At 40.3% G+C, this 17939-nt stretch overlaps 1 protein-coding gene across 3 annotated transcripts in view; it reads right to left on the reverse strand.

Moving 5' to 3' along the window:
- The window catches only part of PFKFB1 (6-phosphofructo-2-kinase/fructose-2,6-biphosphatase 1), a 67194-nt gene that overhangs the window by 18047 nt on the left and 31208 nt on the right, over positions 1-17939 (reverse strand). Inside the window, exons 2-7 of one of the 3 annotated variants that reach the window (XM_060086621.1) lie at positions 9186-9311; positions 5233-5260; positions 4329-4395; positions 2933-3007; positions 2434-2490; positions 400-521 (exon numbers count right to left, since the gene is read on the reverse strand). In XM_060086621.1, the coding sequence (XP_059942604.1) occupies positions 400-521; positions 2434-2490; positions 2933-3007; positions 4329-4395; positions 5233-5260; positions 9186-9311 (475 nt within the window). Of the gene's footprint in view, positions 1-399; positions 522-2433; positions 2491-2932; positions 3008-4328; positions 4396-5232; positions 5342-9185; positions 9312-17939 lie in introns of all 3 variants that reach the window. The other 2 variants (XM_060086620.1, XM_060086618.1) reach the window with 2 other exon arrangements.

Here is a 17939-nt window from a genome sequence, read left to right on the forward strand (position 1 = left end):
AGCCCCTTAACAGGGATGCCGAGGGGATTCAATGAAACAAAAATGGTGAACATGTTTGGAAGCTGAAATGTCATCCATGTGTGAAGAATACTTTTGAAAACATAATAGCAACAACCACAGGAGAGAGACATTTTTCCCCCCTGAGATCAGGGTCCTAATATGTCCATATTGTTCAGGAAAACACTACTTCAAGCCCCTTATGAACACCTTACACATCAAGGAATCACCACCTCATGGATAATTAGAGCTGGGAGGGCCCTTGAAGACAAATCAAGTACAGTTTCCTGATGTTACAAATAAAGCTGAGGCCCAGAGAAGGAAGGCATTCCTCCAGGTCCTACAGGACATCAAAACTGGGCTAAGGATCCTGACCTTTACTTTGGGGTTCTGGGTTCTTACCTGTCTAGTTCATCATCCAAGGGTTGGTAGTTGACCTCATAGCACTCGATTCTCTTTAGAAAGTCTTCCAGAACCTTTTCACGGTCACAGTCTTTGTAATCAGGGCTGCCAAGTTTCACTTGCTGGACGAAGGGAGAAAGATGGAAGAACCATGGGAGACAGAGACTCTGACAGTGCCCTTGAGAAGAGCCCTTAGAGATTACTGAGTACAACATTCCTCATCATAAAGATGAGGAAGTTGAGACTTGGAGAAAGGGTCATGCCCAAGTTTAAAAAAATCAGTCAGTTGAAGAGAATCTGAACTGTGTTAACTCCTCATTCCTTATCCCTGTGTGCTCAAACAAGGTCTGTTACATTATATTCAGTTCACACACTGTTTAAGAGAAACATTTATAAGTGGCCTGGAAATTGTGGTGAGAGAAATGGTTGAAGAAAAGGAACAGGAGATCTTGGCCAGGGGTCATAATGGCTTACATGTATTGAGTGTTTACTGGGATAACATGGCATATATTGGCTTTAGATTTCTGAGGGGCTGGCAACTCCTAATCCCTTAATATATCTACCTTCTCCACCCACATTCCCCATTTCATTGAATGTCACTATCATCTACTCAAGTCACCTGAGCATAAAATGAATCTGGGAGTCATCCTAGATGTGTCTCTTTCTATCATCCCCCACCTTTTAGAAGTTACCAAATCTTCCCCACTGTATCTTCTAAATATCTCTCCAGCTGGCCTCCATTCTCTCTTTCCTGGATGCTCACTCTAGCTTTGTGACTGGTTACTCTGTCTATAGTCTAGTTACTTTCCCATACTAGCAGCCAGAAGGATATCTCTAACATGCACATCTGAATATGGAATTCCTCTGCTTGAAACCCTTCACCATTTCCTCACATCTTTTAGGGCAAAGTATGAAATATTTTAGCAGGTGACTCATGGCGTGTTATGATTGGGCCCCAAATGATTTCTTCATCCTCCTCTCCCATTGCTCCTCTAGACCTCCACATACTTTGCTTTAGACAACCTAAGCTATTCCTAGTTCTCCATAGATGCCATACTTAGTATGTGCTATCCCCCTATTTTCCATTCTTTACTTGCCAAATTCCTATGCATTCTTCAAGATGAAGGTCAGCTATTACCTTCATTGAGAAGGCTTCCCATGCAAGGTTAGGTCCTCAACACTGTGCTGCCACAGCCTCATTTGTTTCTTCATCTCACCACTGATCTCACAGAATTATGTCTATAAAATTGTCAGTCTCCCTCACTAGACTGTGAGCTCAAGGGCCAGGCTCTCCCCTATGTATTTCTGTCTCTAGTACCCAGAAAGGTTCAGCCCAGGTGTATGTATTCAATTTATGTTTAATCAACAAATGGATAGATAGGTGGATGGATGAAAAGGAAAGAGAGGACTTGGACATATTCTATGCCTCAAGAGGCAAAATTAGGACCACTGAGTGGAAATTACAGGGAGGCGGATTCAGATTGATTGGACTGCGCTTAATGAAGGCAATGAGCTTCCACACTGGAGGTACAAAGAGAAAATCTACACAAACAATTAGCTAAGATTTAAAGTTTCTGATGAAGTGTTGAAGGAGGTGAGCTTTAAGGTCTCCTCTGTCCCCAAGATACAGTAATTTAATGAAATAGGGAACAATAAATTGTAGTGAGTGATCTAAATCTAGACCACATGCCTAGAAACTGTAGAAAAGAGCAGTGATAGCTCTGATACGAATTGTGGGGCAGAAAAAAAGAGCTTTCAAGGCAGACATCCAGGCTTGAGGTCCAGTCTCAGTTCTACCTCTTCCTGGCTGTATGAACCCTTGACAACTTACTTCTCTTGGAACCTTAGTTTCCTCTCCACTACTTAAAGGAATTCCACAGAATCATTGTATGCCAGGATGGTCAGGGAATACTTCCTATAGGAAGTGGGAGGAGAAGCTCAGGGAAGATACCTCCTTTAACTGCACAGAGGTATTTCTAGGTATGATCTAAATCTGAGACAAAATAAGAAGAAAAGGTGACTGGTGCTCCTTACCCTGATGTTTTCTGCAATGACGTCGGGGTCATTACAAATGGACTCAATGAAAAAGACCTATAAAAGAAACAGAAGAAAGATTTCCAGCAAGGAATTATGTTTGGTAGGAGTCAAACATAGCTTGACTCCTTCTCAATGGCTCTGAGTCATCTTTAGAGGTATCTCTGACAACATAATTTCATACAGTGGTGCTTTCAGGATTCTGAGTTTTATGAGGCAGATTGGCCCTGAATTGTAGTGGTTCTCTCTCCTCCTTCCTCATACCCACCCCCACAGTGTCAGCTTGTCAGCAATTATCTTCCATTGCCGAATGTGGCACCTATTCTTTCCTGTTCTGTTCTGTTCTGCTGTTTCTAACTGTGACCTGAAAAGCCCTACAACTAAATTAGAATTCTGACCCTATGGTAGCTGATTTGGCAACTCTGCCTCCCCTGGGTTGCCTTTCTTTGGTGTTTGTTAAATGAGTAGGCTCTAGATAAGAGTTGGAGAGTTACTCTACCTTGTAACCATGTTCTTTAGCGAACTGCAGAATCAGTGACCGTCGTTCTCTGGTAGTGTTGGTGGCATCAAAAACCTAGAGGCACACGATGAGATTGGTTTGCTCTGAATCTGGCTCTGATAGAATGCCTACTCTTTGACAATCCCTGTGCTAAGTGGAGGGATTCCAGAAGGGGATAAAACTTGAACAGGGTTTTGAAGGATTTGGAAATGGCTTATATCAATTTCTCAAGCACTCTTTGAGCCCTCACTGCCTGCCCAGAAATGTAGCAGACTCTGTAGACATAATAAAGCAAGAGGAAAATGGTGGGGTTTTATTAGGGTTATTTTACAGATAAAGTAGCTGAGGCTTAGAGGAAGGGTTTGCCTTAACCAACGTCACAGAGAGACAAACTGTCACAAACTCTGACAAAGCAGAGTTGGAACTGATTCTCTCAACTCCTAGGTGAAGCTTCTTCCTTCCCTATCACTTTGGAGCTCTTTGAAGCCCTTTTAGAATTTGCAAATCCCAAAGTTCTATGAGATTAAATTGATTAAATGTTTAGCTAAATCTCTAGAACTTAAAAATGTTTGTATTGCAGTCAAATTCTAGTGTAGTCCTGCTGAATTCTTGGGGATGGAGTGGTAGTGTATACTGGTTAAGAAGGTAGATTCTGGGGACTTCCCTGGTGGTCCAGTGGTAAAGAATCAGCCTTCCAATACAGGGGATGCAGATTCGATCCCTGGTCAGGGAACTAAGATCCCACATGCTGCGGGGAAACTAAGCCCATGTGTAACAACTACTGAGCTCACGTGCCTCAACTAGAGATACTGCGTGCCACAAACTACAGAGCCCACACTCTCTGGAATCCGTGTGCCACAACTACAGAGCCCATGCACCCTGGAGCCTGTGCGCCACAACTAGAGAAGAGAAAACCCACATGCCACAATGAGAGAGAAGCCTGTGCACCACAGTGAATAGCCCATGCACCACAATGAAAGATCCTGCGTGGTGCAACAAAAGATCCTGCATGCCTCAATGAAGATCCCATGTGCCGCAACTAAGACCTGACACAGCCAAATATATATATATGTATATAGATAGATAGATAGATAGATAGATAGATTTTTTTTTTAAAGAAAGAAAAAGGAGTGTAGATTCTGGAGCTATACAACCTGTATTCCAGTTCTGGCCTGCCACCTTGGTAAAATATTTAATTATTTAATCTCTCTGCATGACATTCTTCTGGGTTATAAAATGGAGTATAATAACAATACCTATCTCATGGGGGAGCATGGAAATTAAATAAATATGTGCAAAGTGCTTAGAATAATGTTTAGAACATAGTAACTGCTCAATATATATTAGTTCTTCTCCATCCCAGCAGAAACCTAAGAAAAAATGCAAGTTTCTTTACCGCAACATGACCTTCCCCACAGCTGAGATAGTTATGGACATCTTTCAGGGCTGCTAGGGCACATTGCCTGAAAAAGATGAAGAAAGAAACAGAAACAACCATTATACCCAAAATGGGCTCTTCTCTATTTTTCTGCATTATATTTTGCACTATCTCTCAGATGTCCTACATTAAATTATTCATCTGTTGAATATCTACAAAGGGTCTCCTATATTCTAGGTACAAGCACAGAGAGATCACACCGTTGAAAATGGCTCTGTGTAGACATCTTAGGTGCAGGTATAAAGTAACATACCCAGGAAAAGTTGACTAATGACAGAGCCATAATATTAAGGGCTCCAAACCTTAAACTAATAGCGCTCAAGCTGAATTGGTTCTTGAACCCAAGAAGAGCCTGAATATATGGTCTGTGAAGGAGAAGGCATTCCTGGCATATGTAACAGGGCAAGCACAGGTAATAATGTGGAAATGTATTTATGCTTTTGACAAAAATCTATTTAGTGATTACTCTTTACTGAGTTCTATTAAGAGGATATGGATCAATAAATGAGACCCAGGCTCTGTTCTGGAAGTGCTCAGAGTCTTGTAGAGGAGAGACAACTTGAGGTTGAATGGATGAGACTGGAGTGGGCCAAGCTACTGAGACTTTTATTTTAAATTCTAGGCTAAGTTTCCACTCTCTCTTGTCAGAAGTAGGAAACTGTTAAAAGTTCTTAAGCAGGGGATGGATATGACCAGAAATAAGCTTCAGTTAAGATATTAGAAGGGCTGTCCTAACCACCCTTTGAGACTCTAGGTGGACTCTTTGCTAACCCAAGTTGCTCTGCCTTACTCCACCATCATTTGAACAAAGGCCTCCCTCAGCCAGGGGGCAGCACAGGTCTTTAAAATATTAGGTACTCACTTCCTGATAAGTAGGGCCTCCATGTTGTCTGGGAGAAAGAATTCGTAGTTCTTGTAGCTCACTGCCTCTCGTCGATACTGGCCTAAATTAAACACTGAAAGCAGGAGCCCTGGTGAAGAGGTTGGGAAGGTCCCAGTGGCAAAATAATGTCCTTTCTGGGAGGTAGCTCAGAGGTAAAAGAAGGTATAGTTTGTAGCTATATAATATGTTTACAAAGCTTCAAATTATGGCTACCAGCTCATTTACTCCTTACAACACCCCTGAAAAGTAGGAATCATCATTCCCATTTATAAATGAGGAAATCAAGGGAGTAACTCTCATAGTTAATAAGTGGAGAGCTGGGATTCAAACCAAGGACTGTTTGGTTCCAAAGCTGGTGATCTTTCCACTATTCCATTTTATCATAAACTCCAAACATTTTAATGCCCATAGTATCACTATATATTATTACTGTGCTCTGTACATTACTGCACTGGAAAGATAAAGAAATTGGGACCCAGGGAGTAAAATCAGTCATCAAGGGTCAAACATTGAGTCAGCTTGGGACATAACTAGACTGGGCCTCCTGAAACCTAGTCCAAAGTTATTACATTTTCTGTATCAAGACAGAGAGTCTAGATTTATTGCCTTCTTTAGGCCACACTTTCTCGTTTGTAATGGTGAAAAATCAGAGAGGAGGGAAGGGAAGGGGGAAAGAGGGGACAATAGGCAAAGAGGTAATGTAATATTTTCTTCATTTATCCAATAAAGAGTTTCTCATGCCTACTTTCTGAATCAGGACATGAGTCCTGGGGTGTCAGAGATGAACTAGATCTGCATGATGGGGCCCCAAGGAGCTCACAATCTAGCATGTAGAAAAGAGAGTAAACAGTAAACCAGTAAACAGAGAGCTCTCACCCAGTTTGTTAAGTGCTCTGACAGAGCCATGCAAAAGAGCAAGGAGGAAGGAAAGACTAACTAAGCTTGCGGTGATCTCAGATGGTTTCTTGGATAAAGCAGCATTTGTACCAGTCTTTATAGGAAGGCAGGACTTTTATTGGCAGGCATAGGGCGTGGGAGAGGGGAACAAAGACATTCCAGGTAGAGGAAGAGTTTGAGCAAAGGTATAGCATTGGCAGGAGGCAGAACATGAGTCATCCACTGTGACTGAGGCTTGTGAGGCTGTCAGGGGCTGACTGTGAAGGGCCTTGAATGATAGGCTAAGAAGCTTGGATTTAAACCTGCAGGCCAAGGCCTTGGTGGCTATAGATATGGTAAGCTTTGCCTTTGAAACATGACTCTGAGGGCTTCTGTGCAAGTGGAGCAGGTGGGAAGCAGGTGCATTAGAGCAGAGACCCATCTGCCACTGTCCCATGTGCCCCTATGCTCAGCAGAGGCTCCTCAGAGCCTGCAGTCCTACAGGAACTCCTCCTTCTTCCCTTCTCTTCTGCCAATGTTCTACTCCTCCCACGGGACACACCCAGCTCAAATACACCCTATCTGGAAGCTTTCACTGCCTTCCAGTAGGTGATTTCCTCTGTGAGGTCCCTCAGTACCCTGCTCTGGGATTCTTCAGTAACATGTTGTATTCTTATGCATCCCAGCCAGATGGAGAAATCTTCAAGGACAGGTTGTGAATCTCATCCAGTTTTGCATCTCCAGTGCATAGTATGGGTTTTGGCACATGGAAAACCACTGGGCAACTCTTCACCAGTGAATTAGAGAAAGAGAAAGTACATGAAGAGAAAGAAGAAATGGAGAAGGGGGAGGAGAATACTTGCAGAGAGGGAGGGAAGGGGGCAGAGAGATAGGGTGTTGGTATGGTCAAGGGAAATAAGAGGAAGAGCGTGGAGGAGAGCACAGGGCCAATGTGGGTTCTTTCTTCTTCCCATCAGTAGCACCAAGTATCAGACCTGCCACAGTGAGTGTCAGGCTTTGGAATCAACCAGAGGTAGGTTCATATTCTGGTTCCATCACTTAGTGACCATGTGCCTTTAGACAAGACACATCACCTCTTGGGCATTAATTTCATCAACTGTGGAATGGTGATAATACTAGTTCTTCCTACATGGGTGTTTTAGAACTTAAGAATAGAGTCTGTCATACAGAGTGAAGTAAGTCAGAAAGAGAAAAACAAATATCGTTTGCAAACAAATATATATATGGAATCTAAAAAACAAACAAAATAAGGTTCTGAAGAACCTAGGGGCAGGACAGGAATAAAGAGGCAGATGTAGAGAATGGACTTGAGGACACGGGAAGGGGTAAGGGTAAGCTGGGATGAAGTGAGAGAGTGGCATGGACATATATACACTACCAAATATACAATAGATAGCTAGTGGAAAGCAGCTGAATAGCAAGATCAGCTCGGTGGTTTGTAACCACCCAGAGGGGTGGGATAGGGAGGATGGGAAGGAGACGCAAGAGGGAGGGGATATGGGGATATATGTATACGTATAGCTGATTCACTTTGTTATATAGCAGAAACTAACACAACATTGTAAAGCAATTATACTCCAATAAACTTAAAAAAATAGATGTGAGTTCTTTGAGGGCAGGGATCCAACATCCAACATGGGCCTTGGCACAGCTGTGTGCTCAACAAATAATTACTGACTGAGTGAGCAAGTGAATGCCCAAGAAGAAGTGTTTTCTACACTGGGGAGCAGTGCTCCATTCCACAAGAGGGAGAGGCGAAGCACTTGTGTCCCAGTGTACCAGTAAAGGAGGAACACAGTCCCAGTAAAAATTTTTAGCTAAGTTGGTATACGTTAAAAGCATCAATAGTCATTGGGGGATAAATAAAAACTTTTGGTAGACTTTCTTACATTTACTGATTTTATTCTGAATTACATATGATGTAGGGGGCACCCTAACTTTTAGCGTTTAGAGACTCTAAATGTCTTAATTTGGTCCTACTTAAGCAATAGAAATTAATATGATCTAGTCCTCTATCCCAGAGCAGCTCCTGGGGCGAGAGACCCAGACACACAACACACTACAACAACACACTATGTGACTAAGGTTGGCTGGCATAGAGGGGTCTGTAGGAAGCATTGGTTTGGGAGCCCAGAGAAACACAGTCTTCCTAGGGGGAACGGAGGAATCAAATAGGAATGGGGATACAGGGTGGGGGATAGAGAAATCAAATGGAGCATAGAAAAGAATGATTTTTGAATAAGAGGTAGTAAGCAGAAAAGAGTTCACATTGGGGAGAAAGGAAAGCTGGAAGTAGGGAGTGAGGGAGGAGGCTGACAGGCAGGGAAGGCGACCCCTGTGGAGGCGGAAAGAGGCAGGATCACTTCCGGCTGGGGAGGGGGAACAGACAGGCTCAGACCTAAGGAGTTGCTTGGAGAAAGCAGATGCCTTCTGGACAGGAGAGGTGAGCTAAAGTTCCCTGCTTTACTGAAGACCTTGTGGGGGACTCCAGGCTGGGGCTTTGAAGTGCTTGACTCCTCACACGCCTAAAATTTAAAGAAAACCTTAAGGTTGTGAAGAAATGGTAATGCTATTAAGAATCGTATTTTTGGTGTAGAAGTCATAATAAAGGTGATAAAAGTAGTATGTTACTCATAGGGTTTTTTTTTTTGAGGTCTTACAAAAATAGAGGTCCTTGAAAACAGATATTTAATCTTTCTAATTTTCTTATGCTTAGCACCTATCACGGGATTGGGCACAGAATATGTACTTAAGAAACTGTAAAAATTTATGAGGTTAGTGGTGGTGGTGGTGGTGGTGGTGGTGGTGGTAGTATAGTAGTTGTAGTAGTAGTTGTTGTTGTTGTTGTTGTTGTTGTTGTTGTAGTAGTAGTAGAGCAGCAGCAGCAGCAGTAATAGTATTAGTCCTAATACTGGTAATAATAGTTTGAGACATTCCTTTACTCATGGTTTTGCCCTTCTGAGGTCAGCTACCTTACTGTATTTTCCATCATTGGCCTATAGAGGGCTGTAGAACAAAGGGTTTCAGGGACATACCTTTAGTTGGTGTTCCTATCCAGTTGAGATATCGTGTGAGCTTCGTGGAGATGTAGGTCTTTCCTCGAGCTGGTAAACCCACCATTATCACCATCGTGGGGGAATTTGTAAACTGGGGTATGGATGCTGGAAGACAAAGAGAGCCTCAAATCTTATCCTCAGGTTCACATGGTATTCTGGTATCAACTCAGAGATGTAGAATTGGAATGAGCATCTCGCCCACCATTATAACAAGGAAAACAGAAACTGGAAAATTGCAAATTGTCCTCTCTTGAATTCATGAGGAATCTGAGATTGCAGTGCAAAAAGCTAACCCATAATCTGTAGACACAGGCATCTACAGGGAGCAACAGGGCCCAGGTACTTGCTTATCTTTTGCAGATACTACTGAATAATATGTAAAGTCATAAGAAGATAACAGCTAAAATTTGTTAATGAATTGCTAAAAGTTGGTTGTGTGTTAGTGTGAGAATGTGAAACCCCTGGGGGCTGCAGACATAGGTGGTTTTGAATCCTCTTGCAGACTTTCCCCCTAGGAACTCCACCAGGTGCTGGCAGGGAAGAATGAGAAGAATCCGGAGAAAGATATCCTGTAGTTCTGGTTTGGGGAGGGAAACAGAACAGCATCCATTGCTGAAATTGTGCCCAAAGCATTCTGTCTTTATACACCGCGGAACAAAGGCCTTAACCTTCACAGGGAACAGCAATAAAACTGTAGTCTGAGCGCACTGGTGGAAATTCACTGAAGCTAGCCGAGAGGAATACGCAACACCACTGAAACTCTGCCCAGACCAATCTACTCTATCTCCCCTAAGGAAAACAAGCCTTGCTCTGCAGAAGGATGGCAATAGGAATTGAGGGCACAGGTGGAACTCACCACAGGTGAAGGAGAAAATTTGAAAAACTGCTCTAACCCAGGAGGGATAGGAATATGTGCTAGGCTCACAGTTATATTTAGAGGAGGGGCAGGAACATTTGGGAAAGTCACACCTCTATGACTCAGGATAAGCCTGCCTAAGACTGAGACTTAATCAGAATAACATAGTATGTCCCTAGTCCCCTATTCTCCACTACAGGCCTAAAATAAATCAAGTAAAATAATAGCAGACTTTATTTTTAAAGAATGCAAGAAGTAAGTTGCCTCCAGAGAGCAGCACAAAGGGAAGAATCAAGGAAAGAAAAAAACATAGTCTGAAGAGATAAAAAAATCATCAGGACAAGACTCAGTTATGACACATGTTGGAATTTCCGACAGGCAATTTAAAATAGCTGTGATTAATATGTTAAATACTTTTCTATATTGGAAAAGTTAGACAACATGCAAGATCAGATAAGATAGCAGCAAGGGATAAAATTTATAAGAAAGAATCATATGTAAATATAAGAGAAAAAACACATTAACAGATCTGAAGAATGCCTTCAGTGTGCTTATTAGTGAACTAGACACAGCTGAGGAATAAGTGAAATTGAAGCTAGAACAATAGAAATTACACAAACTGAAATGCAGAGAAAAAAATAAAGGGTAAAAAAATAAAAAAGAACAAAATATCCAAGAGCTTTGGGACACTATCAAGTTAGAATACTAGAAGGAGAGGAGAGAGAGAATGGAGAAAAAATATTTGAAGAAATAATTGCTGAAAATTTTCAAAATTAGCAATTGATATAAACCTCAGATCCAAATATCTTAGAGAACACAAAACAGGCTAAACAAAATTTTTAAAAGAGCCACACTACACCCAGACATATCAAATTCAAACTGCAGAAAATCAGGCAAAATAAAATATTGAAGGCAGTCAGGGGAAAAGGGTAGAGGGAACACCTTACTTACAGAGGAACAAGAAAAATTACATGAGACTTTGTATCAGAGTCACATAAGCCAAAAAATAGTGGAATGAAACCTTTAAAATACTGAAAGTAAAAACCCTGCCAATCCAATTCTAAATTCAGCAAAAATGTCCTTCAAAAATAAAGGCAAAATAGAGACTTTTCTTCAAACAAAAATGGAAAATTCATCACCAGCAGATGTGTCTTATAAGAAATATTAAAGGACATTATTTAGGCAGAAGGGATATGATATAGGTCAGAAATTGGATCTACATAATTAAAGTAAGAGCATTGGAAAAGGAATACGTGAAGGCAAAATATATCTTTTTATTTTCCATGTTCTTAATTGTTCTAAAAAATAACTGACTAATGTGGAGAAAAGGGAACCCTCATGCACTGTTGGTGGGATTGTAAACTGGTTCAGCCACTATGGAAACAGTGAGGGTTTCCTCAAAAACTTAAAACTAGAACTATCATATGATCCAGCAATTCCACTTTTTGGTATTTATCTGAAGAAAACAAAAAAACACTAATAACAAAAGATATATGTACCCCCCTGTTCATTGCAGCATTTTTTTTACAATAGCCAAGATATGGAAGCAATCTAAGTGTCCATCAATAGACGAATGGATAAAGAAGATCTGTCATATATATATATATATATATATATAATTTATATTATATGTATACACACACAGTGGAATATTATTCAGCCATAAAAAATGAAATCTTGACCTTTGCGACCACATGGATGGATCTACAAGGTATTATGTGAAGTGAAATAAGTCAGACAGAGAAAGACAAATACCATATGATCTCACTTATATGCAAAATCCAAAAAATAAAAAAAACAAACAAAACAAAATGAAAACAGACCCATAGATGCAGAGAACAAATGGATGGTTGTCAGAGGGGAGGTGGGGGGTGAATAGGTAAAGAGGATTGAGAGGTACAAACCTCCAGTTATAAAATAAATAAGCCACAGGGATGTAATATGCAGCATAAGGAATATGGTCGATAATATTGTAATAATAATAACTTTGTATGGGGACAGATGGTTACTAGACTTATCGTGGTGATCATTTCATAATATATGCAAATGTTAAGTCATTATGTAGTAAACCTGAAGCATAATATTGTATGTCAACTATATTTCCAATTAAAACAAACCAACTGTTTAAAGCAATAATAGTAACAATGTATTGGGTGTTTATAGCAAATGTAAAAATGAAATGATTACAATAGTGACACAAGGGAAGGGAGTAAGATTGGGAATATTCTATTGTAAGGCACTTGGACTACATGCAAAACAATATAGTGTTATTTGAAGATAAACCCAATTATTTTAAACTGTACATTGTAAACCCCAGGGAACCACTAATTTTTTTTAAAAGATATATAAATGATAAGTAAATAGAGGAGATAAAATGGGATCATAAAAATACTCAAATAAAATAAGAAAAGTTGAAAGAGAGAGAGAGAGAATAAAGAACAAATGCAATGAATAGAAAAACAGCAAGATGGTAGATTTTAATCCAACTGTACTAATAATCACTTTGAATGTGAATTTTCTAAACACACCAGTTAAAAGACAGAGATTGTCAGAGTGGACAAAAAAGCAAGAATCAACTAGAAGCCATCTACAAAACACATGCAGCTGGGTCCAGTTCTGGGACCTTCTTTTATCTCTCACTAACTAACTTGAATATAAAACCTTGATAGAATTCATGGACACCTATTTGAAAACTGAAAAGTAAATATAGGCAGATGGATTGGGAAAAAATCAGAGTTTGAAATACCACCTAAACGGTTATGAGTTCAACATTATTTTTTTCCCTCAAGCATCCTAAGCCTGAATTGGACATGATATGAAACCCAGAGGTGAGCATTGTTTAACAGTCAGAGTGCAATACAGGAGAAGCCTTGATGTTATGGCCTAAGGAGTGGAAAAGAGAACTCCTAAGTGTGAGAATGTGAGAAATTCCTCAGGTTTTTATTTACTCTACTTCTGTTTTGGTCCCACAGTGGGAGTAGTGACAACAAATGTAGTTCAGAAGCAAGAGTGGTCCATAAAGGGAACTTCCAGTAATCAAAAATCTCAGGGATAAAGTCCTTTCTCTAGGTGGAGCCATGGCATCAAGGAGACAAAACTAAACTTCATATTATTTTTTCCTCTCTCTCCTGCAACTTGTTTCTGGAAGTGATACTACCAAGAAAGTGGGTGGTTTCTGAACAAAGGACAGAAAATGGGAGCCTAGAGAAATGGAAAGTACTGAAAAACTATGGGAGAGGGAACAGTTTAGAAAAGAAATTGCAGAAAGTGGTTTTGAACAGCTGGGCTCACGTTTGATCTGTGAGTACTTTGATGTGACCCTAATTAGCCTACCAAAGATTTGGAAAGTGAATCATCCCAAGTCCCACACTGACCACTAGGTGGTGCACACACCGTACTGGTCTAAATAGTACTATGAAAGTTTCAAAAACTTAATTGATGTTGGAACCCCAATACACAGAAGGGTAAAACAAAAATATCAACCTCCATAGGATAAAAACAATACTCTTGGTCTTAAATTATATTTACAATGTCCACAATACAAACTAAAATCAATCAAGATACAAATAACTAAGAAATCTCAACTCACATGAAAAAAGACCATCAACAGACATGAATGATCAGATAACACAGACGATGGAATTGTCTAAAAGTATCTGTTATAAAAATTTTTGAATGAGAGACAAGATCAAGATGTCAGGGCAGTAGAATATGAATCTCACCTCCTCCCACAAATACATCAAAAATACACCTTCATGTGGAATGATTCTCACAGAATATCTACTGAATGCTGGCAGACTCAGACCTCAGACTCCTGAAAGGGCAAGAAAATCTCCACGTAACAGGGTAGGACAAAAGAAAAAAGAAAAAAAAAGAAAGAGGGCAAGAAATTGGGGCAGGACCTGCACACCTGGGAGGGAGCTGTGAAAGAGGAAAAGGTCCCACACCCTGAGAAGTCCCCTCACCGGCAGGGAGATCAGCCAGGACAGAGGGAGAGCTTCAGAGCCTTGGAGGAGAGTGCAGCCGCTAGTTTGCAGCAGACAGAACAGAGAGAAACCTGCACAGACGGTATCAGAGCTACCTTGTCACATTATCCCGGGGTGCAGAGACAACAGAGGGAACACTACCCAGTGGGAACACAAAGAGGTATGAGCCAGGCAGAATTGGATGGTTCAACTGCAGGGATTCATTGACCTGCATTCACTAGTGCCTTCAACTACTCTCTAGGATATTTTCCATGATACCTTTCCTTTTCATGAAATGGGCCAGAAAATGTATGCTGTGGAGAACCAAAAGAAATGGTGAAGAGCAAGGGGTGTCACTGAACCTGGTAATGAGAACTCAGTGAACTGCTGGTCTGTTCCTGTCCCTCCAGAAAGATGTACCTTAGAATTGTGTGAAACCACCTGTTCATACCTCAGGGTTCTTCCATAAAAGAAGATTGGTTATGGGGGTTGGAGACAAGATGGTGGAGTAGAAGAACTTGAGCTCACCACCTCTCACAGAAACACCAAAATCACAACTAACTGCTGAACAACCATTAACAAAAATGATAGGAATCTACCAAAAAAGATATTCTACATACAAAGACAAAGAAGAAGCCACAAAAAGATGGTAGGAGAAGCACATTCGCAATGCAGTCAAATCCCATACCCACCAGATGGGTGACCCACAAATTGGAAAATAATTGTATTGCAGAGTTTCTCCCACAGGAGTGAGAGTTTTGAGCCCTGAATCAAGCTTACAAGTCTGGGGGTCTGGCATTGGGAGGAGGAGCCCCCAGAGCATTTGGCTGTGAAGGCCAGTGGGGTTTAATCACAAGAACTCCACAGGACTGGTGGAAACAGAAACTATACTCTTAGAGGGTGCACACAAGTTCTCATGTGCCACAGAACCCAGGGAAAAGCAGTGACTTCAGAGGGGAGCCTGGTTCAGATGTACATTCTCGTCGTTGAAGGTCTCCTGGGGAGTCAGGGAGTGGCTGAGGCTCACTGTGGGAACAAGGACAGTGGAGAAAGAGACTCTGGGGAGTATTCATTGGCATGAGCTCTCCTAGAAGCTGCCATTTTCGCAGAAAGACCTGGCTCTACCCAACATCCTATAGGCTACAGAGCTGGGAGGCCTCAGGCCAAACAACCAACAGGGCAGTAACACAACTCCACCCATCAGCAGACAGGCTGCCTAAAGTCTTCCTGAGCCCACAGCCACCTCTAAATACACCACTTGCCACAGCCTTGCCCACCTGAGGGACAAGATCCAGCCCCAACCAACAGTGGTCAGGCACTAGTCCCTCCCACCAGGAAGCCTGCACAAGCCTCTAGACAAGCCTCACCCAGCAGGAGGCAGACACCAGAAGCAAAAGAAATGACAATCCTGCAGCTCACAGAACAGAGACCACAAACACAGAAAGTTAGACAAAATGAGACAGCAGAGGAATATGTTCCTGATGAAAGAACAAGATAAAACCCCAGAAGAACAACCAAGTGAAGTGGAGATAGGCAAAATACCCAAACAAGAATTCAGAGTAATAATAGTAAAGATAATGCAAGATGTTGGGAAAAGAATGGAGGCACAGACTGAGAAGTTGAAGAAATGTTTAACAGAGAGCTAGAAGATATAAAGAACAAACAGAGTTGAACAATACAATAACTGAAATAAAAAATACACTAGAAGGAATCAATAGCAGAATAAATGAGGCAGAAGAACAGATAAGTGAGCTGGAATACAGAATGGTGGAAATCATTGCTGTGGAACAGAATAAAGAAAAAAGCATGAAAAGAAATGAGGACAGTCACAGAAACCTCTGGGATAACATTAAATGCACAACATTCACATTATAAGAGTCCCAGAAGGAGAAGAGAGAGAGAAAGGACGTGGGAAAATATTGGAAGAGATAGTAGCTGAAAACTTCCTTAACACGGGAAAGGAAACAGTCACCCAAGTCCAGGAAGCACAGAGTCCCATACAGGATAAACCCAAGGAAGAACATACCGAGACACATATTAATCAAACTGACAAAAATTAAAGACAATGAGAAAATATTAAAAGCAACAAATAATATGCAAGGAAATCTCCATAAACTTATCAGCTGATTTTTCAGCAGAAATCATGCAGGCTAGAAAAGAGTGGCAGGATATATTTAAAGTTACAAAAGGGGAAAACCTACAACCAAGTATATTCTACCCAGCAATGCTCTCATTCAGATTCATCAGAGAAATCAAAAGTGTAAAGCAAAAGCTAAGAGAATTCAACACCACCAAACCAGCTTTAACACAAATGCTAAATGAACTTCTCTAGGTGGAAAAGAAAAGGCTACAGCTAGAAACAAGAAAATTACAAATGGAAAAGCTCAACAGTAAAGACAAACATACAGTAAAGGTAGGAAATCATCTGCATACAGATGATATCAAAACCAGAAATCGTGAGGAGAGTATAAATGTAGGATATTGGAAATGCATTTGAAATTAAGAGACCAGCAACTTAAAACTATCTTGTATATAGTATATAGAGAGACTGCTATATCAAAATCTCATGATAACCACAAAACAAAAGCCTACAATAGATACATACACAAAAAAGAAAAAAGAATACAAACACAACACTAAAGATAATTATCAAACCAGAAGAGAAGGGAACAAAAGATGAAGGGAAGAAAAACACTAAAAAAAAAATTCAAAACAATTAACAAAACAGCAATAAGAATGTACATATTGATAATTACCTTGAATTTAAACATATTAAATGCTCCAATCAAAAGACTGGCTGAATTGATACCAAAAAAACAGACCCCTATATATGCTGTCTACAAGAGACCCACTTCAGACTGAAAGTGAGGGGACGGAAAAAGTTATTCCATGCACATGGAAAAAAAAGAAAGCTGGAGTAGCAATACTCATACCAGACAAAATAGACTTTAAAATAAAGATTGTTACAAGAGACAAAGAAGAACACTAAATAATGATCAAGGGATCAATCCAAGAAGACGACATAACAATTGTAAATATATATGCACCCAAAATAGGAGTACCTCAATTTATAAGGCAAATACTAATAGCCATAAAAGGAGAAATTGAAAGTAACACAGTAATAGTGGGGGAATTTAACACCCCACTTTCATCAATGGACAGATCATCCAGACAGAAAATCAATAAGGAAACAGAGGTCTTAAATGACACATTAGACCAGATGGGCTTAATTGATATTTATAGAGCATTCCATCCACAAGCAGCAGAATACACATTCTTTTCAAGTGCACATGGGACATTCTCCAGGATTGATCACATGCTGAGCCACAAAGCAAACCTTGGTAAATTTAAGAAAATTGAAATCATATCAAGCAACTTTTCCAACACAACTCTGTGAGATTAGAAATTAACTACAATTTTTTTAAAAAGCTGTAAAACAAACAAACACATGGAGGTTAAACAATATGTTACTAAACAACCGATGGATCACTGAAGAAATTGAAGAGGGAATCAATAAATACCTAAAGACAAATCAAGAAGATCCAAAACCTATGGGACACAGCAAAAGCAGTTCTAAGAGGGAATTTTATGGCAATACAATCTTCCCTCAGGAAGCATGAAAAATCTCAAATAAACAATGTAATCTTATACTTAAAGCAACTAGATAAAGAAGAACAAACAAAACCCATAGTCAGTAGGAGGAAAGAAATCATAAAGATCAGAGCAGAAATAAATGACTAGGGATAAAAAACAATAGAAAAGATCAATGAAACTAAAAGCTGCTTCTTTGAAAAGATAAACAAAAGGATAAACATTTAGCCAGAGTCAAGAAAAACAGGGAGAGGGCTCAAATCAATAAAATTAGAAATGAAAAAGGAGAAGGTACAACTGACACCACAGAAATAAAAAGGA

This window comes from Mesoplodon densirostris, chromosome X, assembly GCF_025265405.1.
Source record: "Mesoplodon densirostris isolate mMesDen1 chromosome X, mMesDen1 primary haplotype, whole genome shotgun sequence".
Lineage (NCBI taxonomy): Eukaryota > Metazoa > Chordata > Mammalia > Artiodactyla > Ziphiidae > Mesoplodon > Mesoplodon densirostris.